A 17402-nucleotide genomic window follows, 5' to 3' on the forward strand; every position below is an offset into this window, starting at 1 on the left:
CACAATGGATCACTCCTGCTGCTCCTCCAGCAGCTTTTACTGGATTAGGATTAAATTTCACAAAATATACAAAAAAATAATAATCTAATGTTCCCTTTGTTTAGATAATTTACTTACAAACATTTAAATATTCATCAATTTATAGCCACAACAGCAATTACATCCAGAAACATGTATCAATTACCCTGAGACCAGGTTGTTTCTAATAACTACTTTAGCTTGATAGTGAAAGCAGATATTGGTACTTTTGGCAGCGTTTGCAGGCTTCACATCTCACTGGAGAATAAGAATAAAACACAAAGTGGAGCAACAGGAGATGACGTGGCGCCCTGAGTCACCTCAACCAAACTGTTCTTCCACTAAACTTTCCATTAAAGTGCTTAGATACAGCAGAACGCAACAGAAATACATCCTCAAAATGCGACTCCTTCGTGGGTCTATATTTGGTTTCACTTTCTGAATTGAAAGTAATTATTTATAGATAACATAATTAATATCAACAATATTCATCAATTCAATAATTAATCAAATTCCAAATAAGCACGTGAATTTTTTCCCCAACACACTTTTTCCTTCCACTAAACTTTCCATCAAAATATATAGCTGCAACAGCATTTAACAGAAACAAACACTCAAAATGTGACTCTAATGAATCTATATGTGGATTTCAATTACTGACTAAAATTACTTAAATTAATTTACTTAAGTAAAAGTACATAAATTAGTAATTTATAGATAACATAGATAAAATATTCATTGATTCAATAATTAATCAAATTTTGAAAAAATGAACTGAAATACAAATTTTTCACCCCTCCAACATATGTTTTCCTTCCACTAAACTATTCATTAAAAAAACTTAGATACAGCAGCATTTAATCCAAATAAGTGCCAAAACATGTGACTCTGTGTAACGACTATATATATTATGTAATGTATCAAACAAACAGCAGATTTTTCTTCGTTTTTAAATAAAAATGTTTGTTTGTTCGGTATGAATGAAACAGATGAAACATTTCAGATCAAAGCAGTGAAAAGCAGAAAGGCGGCAGGTAGAGTCAGAGAGCGTCTTCCATATTTGATGCATCCAGTCAAAGGTAATTAGGCTCTGCTGTGTGTGTGAGGCAGATTATCTGTGTCAGTGGCCATTTGCTCACAACTGGCGCCAGAGGCAGAGAGCATCATGGGTAAACGAGCAGACGCCGGCTGGCGTTTCTCCACTCGCAGACACAAACAGCCAAAACAAAGCAGCCGATCCGCGGCTGACGGACGACAAACCAAGAGACGCAGGAAGTTAGCCGACCTGTTAGCCTGGAGTTTGAGTACGGAGGCGAGAGGCTGTCATGTGACGCCATGAACTGCGATCCGTCGGCGTAACTCTGCAGAAAGAACAGGAAGTTAGCTAAACAGGAAGTTAGCTGATCGGGAAGTTAGCTGATCGGGAAGTTAGCTGATCGGGAAGTTAGCTGATCGGGAAGTTAGCTGATCGGGAAGTTAGCTGAACGGGAAGTTAGCTGAACGGGAAGTTAGCTGAACGGGAAGTTAGCTGAACGGGAAGTTAGCTGAACGGGAAGTTAGCTGATCGGGAAGTTAGCATCAACCATTCCTTTTCTGCTGGGGGCATTTTTATGAAGTTTTACTGTCAACAATTTCGGTTATTTAGCCTTCCATAACAGAAAAACATTTTCACAATATTTAGCTAGCAAACTAGCTAACTAAATATTTAGCTCCGAGCTAACCATTTAGCAAACTACATATTTTGTTTCCTAATTAAATGTTTAGGTCCAAATTAAATATTAAGCTAAGAAGCTAAATATGTAGCTAAAAAAAACATATTTAGTTTCAAACTAAGTATTTAGCTCCAAGCTAACAATTTTATTAACAAGCTACATGTTAGGTTCCAAACTAAATGTTTATGTACAAAGAAAATATTTAGTTAGCAAGATAAATATTTAGTTTGAAGCTAAATATTTCATTAGCCATCTAATCACCTAGCTTCAAACTAAGCATTTAGGTACAAACTGAATATTTAGTTTGTTAGCTCTGAACTTGCTCCAAACTAACTATTTAGTTAGCCAGCTAAATAATTAGCTTGAAACTTAATATTTTGCTCCAAGCTAACCATTTAATTAGAAAACAAAACATTTAGTTTAGTTAGCAAGATCAATATTTAACTATTTGTTAGCTAACTAATTATCTAGTTACCAAACTAAATATAGTTAGTTAAACATTTAATTAAATGTTTAGCTAAATAATTAGCTTCAAACTAAATGTTAAGTTTGAAGCCATATTTACATATTTAGTTTCAAACTGTGACATTTATAAATGAATAACATGATCAAAATATGACACTGAAAAATGGATCAAATTTTTTTCTGTTATGAAATAATCCAAAATATTGCTGTTAATTTTTGACAGTGTAACTTTACAAACCCACCCGAACATTTCTACATGAAAACAGTTGCTTTGTTATTAAAACCAAATCAAAGGCTCCTGGTTAAAAGTATTTCTGATTGCTAATAAAACTGGAAGGAAAGCAACAAAACAAACCTTAGAGGAGCGACTTCCACTCGCCCATGAAGCTGCATTTGTTCTTTCCTCCATACCTGCATGGAAAGAAGACAAACATTAACTAAAAATACAGTTTAGCAAAGGAAATTATTAAAATTCTTCCTGAATACAGAAACCATCTGATCTGGGAAGCTGCAACTGGAACTGAAGTCTGGAAAACCGGAAACTTTGATGGTCCAGATATTCCCATCCATCCAGTCTCAGTATATCTGATATTATTCATCTATCACATCTAAACCCTCCTATTATTGTGTTCAGTAACCATGGAAACGCCATGGACGCTCTCGTTTCCCCACACACTCCAGTTTTTATGTCCAGATGTTTTATTAACCATCTGAAGCTGCAGCAGAACCGGCTCTCTAACATCAACCCAAACGTCTCCAGTCCGGCTGCAGAAACGTTTCCACAAAACAAAACAGAAGTTTGACAACTTTTTAAGACGAGCAGCAATTATTAAAAAGCATCGCTGGGTAATAAAAAGTGAGGATTGGGGGATGGATGAGAGGAAAATGAGAGAAAAGTCCAAGTTGGAGTTAAAAGATGGGAGGAGGAGGAGAAAAAGAGGCGTCCATGTGTCCTGCACCTGATAAGGCGTCCAATTGAGGGCTATAAATTACACTAGAGACCCACAAACAGGGAGGCACAGTCCGAAAACCACACACACACACACACACGCACCTACACATGCACACACACACATGCACACGCCACACACACACACACTCTGCAGGTTATCTATCATCAGTTAATGAACTTAGACTGACAGACAGCCCCATGTCTCTCACAATGATCCTATTAAGATCTGCCTGACACAAAACAGACTCCTATTAATACAGTTAGCCCATGTGTGCATGTGTGGGGATCAGAGTGGACAAAAACACCACTGTGTCCAAAAACTACCACTCACACACCCAGCCTGCTAAAATCAGCATGTTGTATACATTCACTTCATAAAGTAGCTTAAATTAAAGTCATGTTTTTCTATGGAGATGTTATGGAAAAATATGAACTTATAAATAAAATATTCAGATCTGAAATAAATCTGTTCTTCTTATATTCAACAAGTCAGTTCTGCAGCCTGAGCTGTTTGTGTCATAAACCCTAACCCTAACCCTAATGCTGTATGGAGGACAGAAGCGGCAAAAATTAGGAAATAATTACAAAAACTAATCAGTTATCAGCGATGGGCAAAGCTAACTAAAAGTTAGCTGCGCTAATCCTACAGCAAAAGTAATGAACAGTTCTGCTAAATCCTAAAGCAACAGACCAATACAGTATTTAGCAGAAGCTAATGCTAAAGCCCTAATCAAAAACAGTTGTGCTACATTTAAGCACTATACCAACATGGTATTTACTGGACACCAATGCTAAACCGCTAATCATAAACATTAGTTCCTCCACTGCTAAAGCGCTATAAAAACATGGTATTTAGTGGTAGCTAATACTAAACTACTTATCATTAGCATTAGCTATGGAGATGCTAAATTGCTATACGAACATAATATTTGACAAAAGCTAATGCTAAAGTGCTAATTATAAACAGTTCTGCTAAACTTAAGCCCTGTACCAACAGCATTTAGTGGAAGCTAATACTAAACTGCTAATCATTAACATTATTTCTACTAATACCATCATATTTACCATAATCTGAAGCTACAGTGATAAATTTAACCATGTTCTATCATACTGTGTTTATGTTTATATTTAGTTTTTTTATTTTGTTCCTACATGTTTGTTTTAAATAAAGTTATTAGGGAAGGAGAGGAAACAGTCTCCACCACTTCACAATAAGAGCATGAATATAAACGGTTATCTACCTGAAGAATTACAAAAACCAAAACTTCAACAGACGGTGAACTTTATCCAACTGAAAGTTTACGAACAAACCAGGAACATCAGAGCTTTGCAGCTTATTCAAACAAACTGAGTTAAGGGAAGTTAAATGCACTAAACATTTTCATCCGTCCATACTTATACAAACTTTTAGTAGCAGCCTGAAAAAAGTGATGATCACACTAAACCGTGTAAAAAAAGACAGTGGAAATTCAAACTGATTAAAAGCTGCTTGTAAAAGCAGTTTTAGACATTAAAACCTCAGATGGACCTGAATTCTTGTAGGTCATTAATGATCCAAACCTGTTTTACTGATTTCTGTTTTATTATTCGACATATTTTTCTGGACTCATGTTTCCACGACGCGTCAGTTTGACCCACTAACCCAGAGAATCAAACTCTCCAACCTGCCGGGTCCAAACGGTGTCAGTGGGTTGGAAAGCCGCAGCCGGGGAACGCGTGATGTAAACATGGTGACGTTTGTAATAAAAGGTTTCTGACTGACAGAAATGAGGCCAGCGATGTGGACCAGCAGCGCTGCACAGGTTTGGAGCTCCGTAGAACAATTAAACTGACACATGTCAGTTTGTTTAATTTAATCCTGAAACCTCCCAGATCGTCACATCGACACAAACCAAAGAAACAAAACGCATCGGTCTTCAAAAAGAGAGAAAGGAAACTGGAGCAAAACGACGACGTCCGGAAGTTTACGGGTTTAGGGTTGAAGTATTTTTAATGTTTCTTCTGACTGACTGTCACTTCAGTCAATTAAAACAAGTTTGTAAAGTTAAAACTTCACAGCAGTAATTTGGGTCATTTAGCCTTCCTTAGTCATAAGAGTAGCTAGCAAACTCAAGCTAAATATTTAGCTTTCTAAATTATAATTTAGTTTACAAATTAAATATTTAGCTTTAATCTATTCAGTAAGCAAAATAAGCAAGCTATTTATTGTGCACAGACCAAATAAGCTAACTATTTAGCCTCAAAGTAAATATTTACTTTATAAAGTTCAAGCTAAATATTTAGCTTAGCTGAGTTAAATGTTTAATTTTGAGCTAAATAGTTAGCTTAGTCACTAAGCACTGAGTGTTAACTAAATAATTAGTATATTTAGCTTAGTAATAGAAGTAAAACATACATGATTTTGGTTTTTGACATAGATTTGGATTATTTTTCTTAATCAATATATTTTTTTTTAATAATAAACATTGCCATTTATGAACAGTGTTATGTTTTTATTTGTGTCGTTTTTGGTAAATATTTGAACTGGTTTGATGTTCTGAAACACTGAAGTGAGACCAAAAATAAAACATGTCCCGAATGTTGAGCAGGAGGTACTGAAAGCTGGAACTTTAATATTTTAGAGCAGGAAAATAAATAAAGAAGAAACAGAGAAGAGAAGCTGACGGACGTTAAAACCAGACGGAGAAACAAACATTTAATTCAGCCGTCTTATTTAAGGCGCAGGAGGAAAAGCTTCTTGTACCTTTACTGAACTACAATCATGTTTAATCCAGGACACACACACACACACACACACGCGCGCGCGCGCACACACACACACACACACTGAAATAAGACAGTAAGAATTAAGAATCAGATTACATCTCTATTAAAGCTGCTTAAAACCCACAATCCCTCAGTGCGAGTGGCTGAACAAGCAGGAAGTGATGTCATCATCCAGTACAGGAAGTCCACCTCCTTTAGTTTTATTTCCTCTTTTCTCTCTTCATTCATTTTGTTTATTTTTCACTTAAATTACTGCAAATTTGTTTCTACAGGGAAAAAATTAAAATCAAAAATAGATTTAAAAATAAAACTTTAACTAGCTTCACACTAAAACTAGTTTTTTAGTTTGTAGCTAAATATTTTATTTACAAACAAAATATTAAGCCCCAAAATAAATAAAGCATTTAGCTTCAAACTAACTAGCAAGATAAAAACATAGATATTTAAAGTATAAACTAAATGTTTATTTAGAAAATTAAATGTCTAACCAGGTTCAATATTTAGTTTAGCTATTTAAAGCATTTTTAGTTAGGTAATATTTAGTTTGTAAACTAATATTGAATAAATAACATTATATAAATATGACTTTGAAAAATTAATCCCCATGTTTTTCTGTTATGGCAGCCTAAATAACCCAAATTATTGCTGTTGACTTTTACGATTTCACAAACCGCGCCCCATAGATTACGGGCACTAATCCTCCTCCGTACGAATTGTATCGCTCTGCTAATGTTGCTTCTTTTAGTGTTGCTTGCATCTTCGCCTCCAAACATTTTCTCCAAGAGACAAACTGATTTCAGCCAAACAGACCAGAACCCCGCCCAGATTCCCGAGCCGCGCCTCCAACAGCTGGAGGAACGAAAACAGAATGTTTTCCTCCCCCAGCCCTCCGTATCCAGCAGGACGACACCGAAAACGGAAATCCAATTTCCAGCCTTGAGGTGGAGCTCGACGGCTTCATTCATGTTTCTGTGCTGAAACACCTCGGCCAGCGTTTCCTGTCATTAAGCAGCAGAGCCGATCTATAATTAGAACATCTGGACTCTAATAGGTTTCTGCGGCGGCATCCTCAGCAAACCACCGCGCTGCGTGGCACACAGACACTAAAACCGAGCACGCTTCATGTTTCAGGCCCTTTTTCTCTGCCGTTTTGTTCATAGAGGAACATTAAAGCGGGAAAACAAACAACAGCTTGGAGAGCTAATGGCACGCTGAATGAAGAGGAGAATAGTTTGTGTAGACAGAGAGAGAGAGGGAAAACATTAGCAAGTTCAAACATGGCTTTCTTGAATGCGCTGTTTTTAAAAGCCTACAGATGCCTTTCCAAAAAGAGAGATTAATATTGATAATAAGAAGGCCGATCCTTTTTGTTTCGTGTTTTTTCTTCTTCGTCGCTGTGATGGAGGAAGAATAAGCGGAGCGGCAATTCCTTTGACAAGCCCCCCACGCCGGCCCATGTGAAGCCCAGCCAACTGTGGCTTAGATCTCTGCACACCATCACAACCAGGAGAACAAAAGCAAAAAACACCGATGGAAAAAAGGAAACCAAAACAAAGATCTGGGAGCGAACTGGTCACAAGCTAGAAAGTTAGCTCAACTTTTCTGAAGCGCTAACAGGCAAAATTAATGACTGAAAAATGGAAATAAATCAGATTATTGAGGCAGGAAAACTGGTTAAGAAACACTCCATAAATCCACCACTAAGCTAGTCCCTCAATACAACATAAAATGAGTGAAATTTTCTGTAATTTCTTCTCATAAACCTAGCTTAGCACTATAGCGCTAGTAGGACTAGCTCAGGCTAATAGCCTCTAACTTGTTTATTGCCCAAATATTTCAACAAACATGAGTGGTTGATAATTATTTAAGTACATTTTGGGATATTTTACTTTTTAAGAAATCTTAGTGTTTAAGACAGCATTAGCTTAGCATAGCTCGAACAGGTTCAGCCATTTCATTAAGCTGAAAGATCTAAAACTCTGAAGTTGAATTCATAAATGAAAACATCTCAATACAGTTTTTTTATATGACAATTGTTTTGAGATTGTTTTTGCTGCTAACAGAAACTATGAAGTCAGTAAAGCTAGCTGAGACTTAAAGTGCTACAATTTATTTTTTGTTGTTGTGCCAAATATTAACATAAAGCTTTGTGGTGGATAATAACAGTGAGCTGTAACTAACTATCCCAACATCCATCCAAAAATGTGTCATATTTTCTGTAATTTTACCAGATATTTTATGGCATTCATAAACCTAGCTAAGATGCAACATTCGCGCTAGCTAGTTTAGCCTAGCTAAACAACATTTCATTAAGCAAATAAAAAAATGATATAAAAAAATAAAAAACTAAAGCTGAAAGATCAACATGTAGGATTCATAAATGAAAACAAGTCAGCACAGCTTGGTCTTCACATTTCATCACGTCTGCTTCTTTTTTAGCATCAAAAAAACAAAAATATAACAAGTTAGTGAAGCTATCTGGGACTTCAAGCTCTAAAAGTGTATGCCAACAAATAAGAACATACAAGGCTTTGTGATTAATAATTACAGCAAGCTGCAAAAAATAACTACTTTGTACTAGTTCAACAATCTATCAATTTGTTCATCTATCCATCCAAAAACGTGTCACAGTTTCTGTAAAATCACCGGATTTATGGCTCTCAGACTCATAAAGCTATACTGTCAGCAGGAATAGCTCAGGCTAAATGCCTCTGACTGCTGTTTAAATGTCAAATATTTAAATAAATATGTACAGCTCATGAATATGTTTTCTTAATTGGTAGCTTGTAAATATTTATATAACTATGGAACGATTTTGACTGTTTTTTAGCAAAATGTTTAGAACAAAACTAGGTTACGCTAGCTCCGCTTAGCCTAGCCTAACGGAGCAACAGGTTCCGCCATTTCATTAACCTTCAAACTGTTTTAAAACTCTAAAGCTGAATAATTTACATCTTAGATTCATAAATAAACACATAGCAATACATCTTCATCTTAATGTTTAAGCTATTTGTTGTTATTTTATGCTAAAACAAAGCTAACTCTGAATTCAGTAAAGCTAGCCAGCTAGCTGGACTTACAGTTCTAGAAGTTTCCTCTGAGCGCCGCTGCGGCCTAAAGGTGAGTCAAACTTCCCGGGACTTTGAGTTTGAAAGGTAAACTGAAATACCTGCCTGTCTGTGTCGCTGCTCTAATCCGTCCAATAACTGCACAGTCATAGAAAATGTGCTCACATTGAAGCAACAACACTTTTTTTAATCAGAGGTCGATAAATTACCCAAAAATTGTACTAAAGTAAAACGCAAAAAAATACTCAAGAGTAAGAAAGTACATTATTTGGTAAAAAGGTGACTCAAGTACTGAGCAACTAATCAAAACATCATTTAATAATTAAAAATTACATCGAACCAAACAACAAAGTTATGAAAATTTTGGTTGTTTTATGAAACAACCAAAGTGAAAATAATTCATATAAATAACAATTGCAGGCAAAAGAAAAAAATTAAAGTCAGTCTCTTTCAATATAAACTTTAACAAACATTGCAGATGTGTATCTGGTGAATTTGTGGTTAAAACATGTTTGTTGTTCATTCAATCAAATTACTCACAGTGGGTAGAGGATCAATTTTACTCAAGTAAGAGTAGTGACTTACTAAAGTAAAAGTAAAAAGCACAGCGTAGTAACTGGTACTGGTTTGGAGAATTAATATATAGATAATATCTGGAAGCATTTTGACCAGAGAAGTTTCAGAAATCAGTATTAAAAATCTAATTTCCTTCAATTTGATGTTGGCATCCAAATCCTTCAGGAACATCCGTCTTTCATCTGCTTGATTCCTTATTTCCATTAAGTTTCACCTGGATTTCCCAGACTTAACGAACAGAACCAGAGCCCAGCAGAAAGGCAGACAGGTTGGCGCACAATGAAGCAGTGAGACGCTGTGATATTGAAACAGACAAGGTTTGTTTTGGATGAGTTTTTGTCAGACCGAGTCTCTGGGTAGATCCGTGTTTGACAATTCAATTAAGCCTCCTTCCTCTCAGCGGAGGTTTTTGTGTTTGGCTTTGTAAAACTCTATCATATAGACACCTGCCAGCTTGCAGCTCACGCAATCACAGATATGAGTGAGTTTAATCACACAGGAAGAGGGGAGCGGAGAGCTTTCTGAAAGCTGGAGAAAGTCCAGTGGGCTGGATGAGGAGGAGCCGCACGGTTTCTCAACAAGTGCAAAGATGGCCGACAGTAAATCAGGAAACAGCGGTGCTGTGTTAAACATGCTCAGAGAATTGTGCCGGGACATCTGTGTTTAATTAGCAGGGAAAATAAAAGACAGCTTTCGCTTTTTCTCCATTTTCCCCTTTTTAAATCAGCAGTAGCGAAGTAGTTATTCCTGCACCAGAAAGCCGCTCCAGAGCCACAAAAGCAGGTGGATAATTCAGGTTTCTTGGCTCGCGTTTTGGAAAGCCGCCTGCGGAGGAGAAACGCTCAAACTTTCAGATGTTGAGGAATATTTCTTTCAAATTTGCCCTGTTGGAAGAATAATGTGGAAAATTGAAGCTTAATTCAAATAAGATGCAGTGTGAGTGTTAGCCTACCCTAGCTTAGCCTAACACTTTACCTTCAAAAATTAAAAATATAAAATACTTTATTCTAGTATTTACAGATTTTCATTTTGTATTGAAATGAGTCACAGTTTCCATCATTTTACCTGATATCAGCTTAGTGCTTTAACGTTTGTACAGCTAACTCAGGCTAACATCCTCCGACTTCTTTATGTGGCAAACAACTAAATAAATATGGACAGTTTGTAAAATGAAAACAGGTATTTTATAAATATTTTAACAACTATGAGACATTTTGGGCCTTTTCTTTTATTTGTAACAAACTGTGTTAAGGACAGAGCTAGATATGGAGTAGCGTAGCTTAGCATAACCTAGCTCAACATCTGATTCAGTCATCTAATTAAAGTGGGGAAAAAACATAAAAATATAATTAAAGTCTTAGATTCATAAATAAAAACAAAACACAGCTTTGTCTTGATATTTGATGTTTTGGGGGAAATTTGTTGATTTTTGCTGCTAACAAAAGCTAACTATGAAGTTAATTTAGCTAGCTGGGTTTTAAAGCTGTAAGCTTTTTTCTTACTACGCTAAACATTTTAATTACAAATATTTTTTTTAAAGTATACAGTTCTCTGATAGCTTCATTGTTTGGATTTTGCAAAATGCCAATTGGTTTAGCTTTACATTTCCACATAACATTGAGATTAGCCACTTCACAGGGAAAAAGACAAAAGTTTATTTTCTAATTTCACTTGGAGAATAAAAACATCAAAATAATGTGATTTATTTAACAAGTTCCATTAGAAAACCACGAATCCACTTTCAGTTCTCCACTCTCTGATGCTGATACAAAGAAACGAAACTATTTTAGCACAATGAAACAAGCTAGGCTAGCTATGGCTAAACGCCTTCAAAGAGTGTGTTAGCTAAATAAAAATACTGGTTTGCACTTGAGTTTTTCTGAAGTATGATTTTGTCCTTGCATACAATAAATATGTGATATTAATGCTTAAAGAAAATTAATAACATGGCAGCATTAGCTCCCCAGAGGGCGCTACACACTGAACCAGGTGAGCTTCTCATTCAAGTTCAAACCTTCAAATGAAGCTAACGGCTAACTCTGTGCTAAATGAGAGGAGAAAACAAAAATCCACTGTTTGTGTTGTTTCAGCAGTTTAGGCCCAAAAAAACACCAATGTTGATCTGCTAGCCTCTCAGCAGAGCTAAAGTTTAGACATGAACCTCCAGGCAGGGGGATTTACCCACGCAGACATGCGTCGCTGCACACCTTGCAGTGGAGCTGCAGTCAACCGTGTTGCATCATTCACGCTCTCTGTGGAGATTACTGGAAACTTAGCTCAAGTCTGCAGACTTTACCTCCCACTTTGAGCTAACGTATGAGATGCTAACAGCCAAACACGCATCAATTACTACAGATTAACTCTGGTTGAAACACCAAACATTTCAGGTTTTAAAGATCCACATTCAGCCTTCATGTTTGTTGCTGTTATTTACATATAAAAATGGAGGCTAGCCTCTATTGATTAAGACAAATATACCAATAATCATCTTATTATAGCTGCATTTCTTGACATTTTAGTTTAGGTGCCTTCATAAATCAAAATGATGTAAACTGTGATTTTCTGATTTTATTTTTAATAAATTCCCAAATTTAAACATTTAGCTTAAAATGTCACAGCTGCAGTTTCCACCCAACATTACACCTTTATCTGACTTTATTACCACTAGAAACAACCTCTCCCTCCTTTCTTCCTCCTCTTTCCTTTCTTCTCCTCACCCTCCTGCCTCATCTCTTCATCTCTCCCTCTCTTCTTCCTCTCTTCTTCCCTTTTATCTTGCGCCTCTCCTCGCTCTTTCATGGCGTCCTGTCGTCAAGTGTAAACATGGCTGAGCGCCAAGCCGGAGGGGTTTGAGTCCTATCAGCTCTTCCTCTGCTCGTGTCCTCCAGTCTCGCTCTTCCCGCTGATTCCTGCCAGGAAGCCACCAGGTTTTCCTACAGAATCAGAACTCGGCTGCCGGGAAATGTGACAAACATCTTTATGAACCAGACGGGGGAAATGAGGAGCAGGGAAATTTAGAGACCAGACACGCCAACTTTGAGTTTTGAAAAGAAAATATTAGGAGTCAAAATCAGCAACAAGCTGCAGGAAATGTTGCTAAAGATAATCAAAAGTCATGTGGATAAATGTGGCTAAAGTTCAGTCAGTTAGCAAGACAGGCATCAGTGATAAACACCGCTAACTAAAATGCTAGCTGCGCTAGCCCCAGAGCACTGCTCTTAGTTCTGCTAATGCTAAAGTGCTGCAACAACACAGTGTTTAGCTCGAAGCTAATGCTAAAGCACTTATCAATATTATTCTTAGTGGGTGCTAATGCTAAAGCAGATACTCACATGGTGTTTAGCAGAAGCTAATGCTAATTCACAATACTAACATTGTAATTAGCAGAAGCTAAAGCTATTGCGGTATGCCAACATTGTATAAGCTAATGCTAAAGCACAGTACCAACACAATATTTAGCAGAAATTAATGCTAAAGCGCTACAATAACAGAAGACTTAGCAGAAGCTAATTCTATTGCACTGTACCAACATGTTCTTTAGCAGAAGTTAATGCTAAAGAGTTATACCAACATTATTATTAGAGTAAGCTAATGCTAAAGCTCTATACCAAGACAATATTTAGCTAACATTAATTCTAAGCCACTATAATAACATAGTACTTAGCAAAAGCTAATGCTAATGCAGTGTACCATCATTATTCCTAGCGGTAGAGCGCTATACCGACATGGTATTTACTGGAAGCTAATGCTAAAGTGCTGTACCTACAAGTTGTTTAGCAGAAGTTAATGCTAATGTGTTAGCTGAAAACAATTGAAGACTCTTCATATTTAGCTTCCCATCTGTGAGTTGACCAATCACGTCTCATCTTCAACTCTGTTTTTTTTTTCAAATGAAAGTTTATAAATCAGCTGAGTAAATTACACTTTAGAAATTAACCATAAAATTACGCTTAATGTTTTAAAAGTTAACACAAATCCTGAAGCCCTAAATGAAGCTTTGCTGTTAGCATATTAGCTGGTTTATGTCTTAAGATAAAAACTTAACCTGTCTGAACATAAATTGTAACCTCCATCTTCTCCAGTTCACCACTGGATTCACAAACCATAAAGCTGTAATAAAGACTGAAGACATGAACATTATTGCTACATTAGATTTTTTTTTTGTATCCATCCCAACTTTACATTTTCTCTGATTGGTTGTCCAGGAATACTGATGAACCAGTGAATGGACCTTCCAGAACCAGAACCAGAAGACTTACTGCACTCAGCTAACCTCATTGGGAGTCTGCCAGCGCCACTTTGCTGGACCTCTGTTAAATTAGGTCAGCCACTTTTTAGTGTCTAAAGTTTTTTTTCTGAATTTTTCTTTGTCGTCTACATTTGTTGATTATAACTGATTTGCAACATCCAGAGGGTGAATAATTGTTGAAGTATCACAATAATCGTCTCATAAGTTGTGTGTTTTATAGTCAGGTAGCAGTTCTTGAAGTACAAACATTAAATCTGTGGTAAGTTTTTAATCTGAAGCTTTATGGCCAGTAGATGAGAGAAAGTTGATTCCTTTGCGACAGTCGCAGCTAAATTTATGCGTCTCTGCGGTCGGGACGGCGTATAAATAAAAGCTGCAGACTCACAGTGCGACCAGCTGCACCTGCACAGGAAAAGCCCTGCACATCACTTATGAGCGAGTCGGCTCGCAGCGCTGCTGGGGAAGTGAAAATGGGGCTCAGGTGAATTGTGCCGGCGCCGGTCCAAAGTGCTAATAATAGCTGACCACTGAAACCATTTACTGGGAAAATCAGAGGCTCTCACAGAGAAGACGAAACGACCTCAAACCTCCAGCCTGACGGCGGCTGATTTTAAACGCTTTCACCAAAAATACCAGCTGAGTCAGAATATCCAGCATCACAGGTTATTTAGTTCATATTCAGCTGAACTCAAATTTAAAATTTAGGACTCAAAAGGTTTTTTAAACATCTCTAATGGTTTAAAACCAGTTTCTGAATGTATCAAATGATTATAGCTGCAGATATGTTCAGTTTTCTAAATAAGCATAATTTTTTATTTCTTACAAATGAATCAAATGTTAAAGTTTTTAACAACAAAAGTAATTTTTATTCATACTAAGAAAAATGAAATAATTAAGAATTTCCATTTTATGCCGGCGTATTAGGACTCTAAGAAAATGAAATTATGAGAATAAAGTCGTAGTTTTAGTATTATGACTTTATTCTAATTTTATTTCAACTTTATTCTTGTAATGTTTAAACTATTTTGTTCGAGTTTATTCTCGTAAAGTTCTCACAAGTCTGATTAATCTCATAGTTTAATGTTTTATTTTTCTTAGTCGTATCATGTCACCCATACTGAGCTCAATGTTAATTTACAATGACTAACATATAAGTAGAGATGCTAAAGATGCTAATAGCAACATGCTAACATGCTAATATTTAGCAGAATAGCATGCTAATCATTAAAATACTCACTGGACCAAAAACAGGGAATAATATTATAGTCATATTGAATTCATAAGAATATTATTGAGAGGTTGATTTATTTCAGTAATATAATATAATATAATATAATATAATATAATATAATATAATATAATATAACATAATATAATATAATATAATATAACATAATATAATATAATATAACATAATATAATATAACATAATATAATATAATATAATATAACATAATATAATATAATATAACATAATATAATATAATATAACATAATATAATATAATATAATATAACATAATATAATATAACATAATATAATATAATATAATATAACATAATATAATATAATATAACATAATATAATATAACATAATATAATATAATATAATATAACATAATATAATATAATATAATATAACATTAATAACATTTTTGTTATTTATAATTTTCTGCTTCCAAACATTTAAAACCTTTAACGTTACAACGTTACATGAGACCAATAATGTTTGCTAATAATAATTTTATATAACTTTGTTCGCGGCAGCAGCTCTGATTTGTTTGGTTTTTTGTGTTCAGGTGTTTTATTTTTGGATATTTATTCCCTCCGGTTCTGGATGATGAGCAGCTGCATCAGTTTTAGCTCTTATTGTTTAACCTTCAGGCGGTTGTTATGTGTAACCATGGCAACAAGGTGTTACTGCTGGGAGAAGCTAATTAGCATCTTAAGGAAGCTCTGCTAACACCTGACAGCAGAGAGAAGGAGGAAGTTAAAACGTCTCTTCCATTCATCGCAATACTTAAAAAACACAGGAAGGAGGCGGCAAAAGCAAAGGAAGTGGATTAGCACAGCTAGCTAGCAGCTGATGACATCATTCATGACGTTTTACTGTGAAATATCGTCTCTGCTGCCCGGATACTGAGCTGTTAGCATGTTAGCATGAAACTGTCATGCTGCCACAGTCTTCAGTCAGAGACTTCTACAGACTGGCTGCGATACTGACTGCTACAGGAGATCCTTCCTGCCCACAGCGACTCAGTGATCTGATATTTAAATGAAGGAAAACTTGTTTATGGGATGTTAAGTTGGTTTTAACCTGACAAATAAACTTCATTAAGAAACATTTTCTAATTTATTAAAATGGATTTTAGTGGAAAATAAACAGAAAATTAACAGATACAGAATCTGGACAGTCTAAAGTAAGTAAATTGTTTTATTTTTAATGATAAAATGAGTTTTTCTTAATAATTGATGATGAAGGTGACGAGTATCAGTGATCTGAGCTCAGAAAGGAAAACTTTTTTTTCACACAGGCTGAGTGATTATAAGCGAGACTGAAACTAATGTGTTTGTTTCTGTTTCCCAGTAATTATTTAGCAGAGGAAGGAGCCGTCGCTTCATTAATGTGAAACATTGATTTTAACTCAGAACTTTTAGTTTTTGTCCTGCAGCCTGACATAAAGTCGTCTGAATCGATGTGAACAAAAACTGGAAAATCAGGGAGAAAAAATTAATTTGTGACCCTTCAAATTAAGAGCTAAAAATTTATTTAACCAACTAAAACTTTCTGAACATCAGTCAGAACCTCCATCTGCTCTGATTAAAGGCTGGAGCAAATTTTAACTGCGAGTTCTGCGATAAAGTATCGCAGAACTCACAGACCATAGGGGGCGCTGTTCGTAAAGTTAGCCAAAAATCACTTCGATTATTCAGCTGTTTTCACCAAAGTAATACTTAGTTAGCAAACTAAATATTTAGTTAGAATCTGAATATTAAATATTTAATGAGATTGCTAACTAAACATTAAGTTAGTAAGCTAATATTTATTTTCAAGCTAAATATTTAGTTTGTTAAAAAAAATCCTTTGTTGTTACAAAATTTATACCCAAGTACATATTTAGTTTAGAGCTAAATACTTAAAGAAAACTGTCTGTAAAAATAAATATTTAGTTTCCTCCAGAAAAGGATCATCAGTTAACATCAACTAAATAGTTTCAAATATCAAATATAATCAAATAATTTCAAGCTTGTTTACTGTTTCCTCCTTATGTTTATTGTTTATCTTTTTCAAATGTCTCCTAAAATTAGAAAGGAGGTTTTTATGCTTTAGATAATTTGTGTATTTTTTATTACACAAATTAATTTTCTCTAAAATGTAAGAAAATACTTAAACTGCTGCAGGTTTTAATTTAAAATTAGGCCACAGCAAAAACATCAACTGGAAAATGTTGACAAAGTCGTCAGGATTTAGGCCATTAGCTCGAAGTGGATCAATATTTAATAATAAAATGCGGTAAGCTGCGAGAGCTATTTGTGGCCTGAAGACTCCCTGCTGTGTCTCTTTTCTCATGACGAGGTTGTTACCAACGGCGACC

At 35.5% G+C, this 17402-nt stretch overlaps 1 protein-coding gene across 5 annotated transcripts in view; it reads right to left on the minus strand.

Annotated features, from left to right (window-relative positions):
• Nucleotides 1-17402, minus strand: part of tcf4 (transcription factor 4) — a 181018-nt gene that overhangs the window by 135176 nt on the left and 28440 nt on the right. For 4 of the 5 annotated variants that reach the window (XM_088011215.1, XM_088011217.1, XM_088011216.1 and 1 more), the window contains exons 4-5: nucleotides 2551-2606; nucleotides 1304-1379 (exon numbers count right to left, since the gene is read on the minus strand). In XM_088011215.1, the coding sequence (XP_087867341.1) occupies nucleotides 1304-1379; nucleotides 2551-2606 (132 nt within the window). Of the gene's footprint in view, nucleotides 1-1303; nucleotides 1380-2550; nucleotides 2607-8993; nucleotides 9131-17402 lie in introns of those variants that run through there. The other variant, XM_015009734.2, reaches the window with a different exon arrangement.

Source organism: Poecilia mexicana, unplaced genomic scaffold (genome assembly GCF_051168715.1).
Source record: "Poecilia mexicana isolate PSO_F unplaced genomic scaffold, ASM5116871v1 scaffold_12, whole genome shotgun sequence".
In the NCBI taxonomy this organism is placed as follows: Eukaryota; Metazoa; Chordata; class Actinopteri; order Cyprinodontiformes; family Poeciliidae; genus Poecilia; species Poecilia mexicana.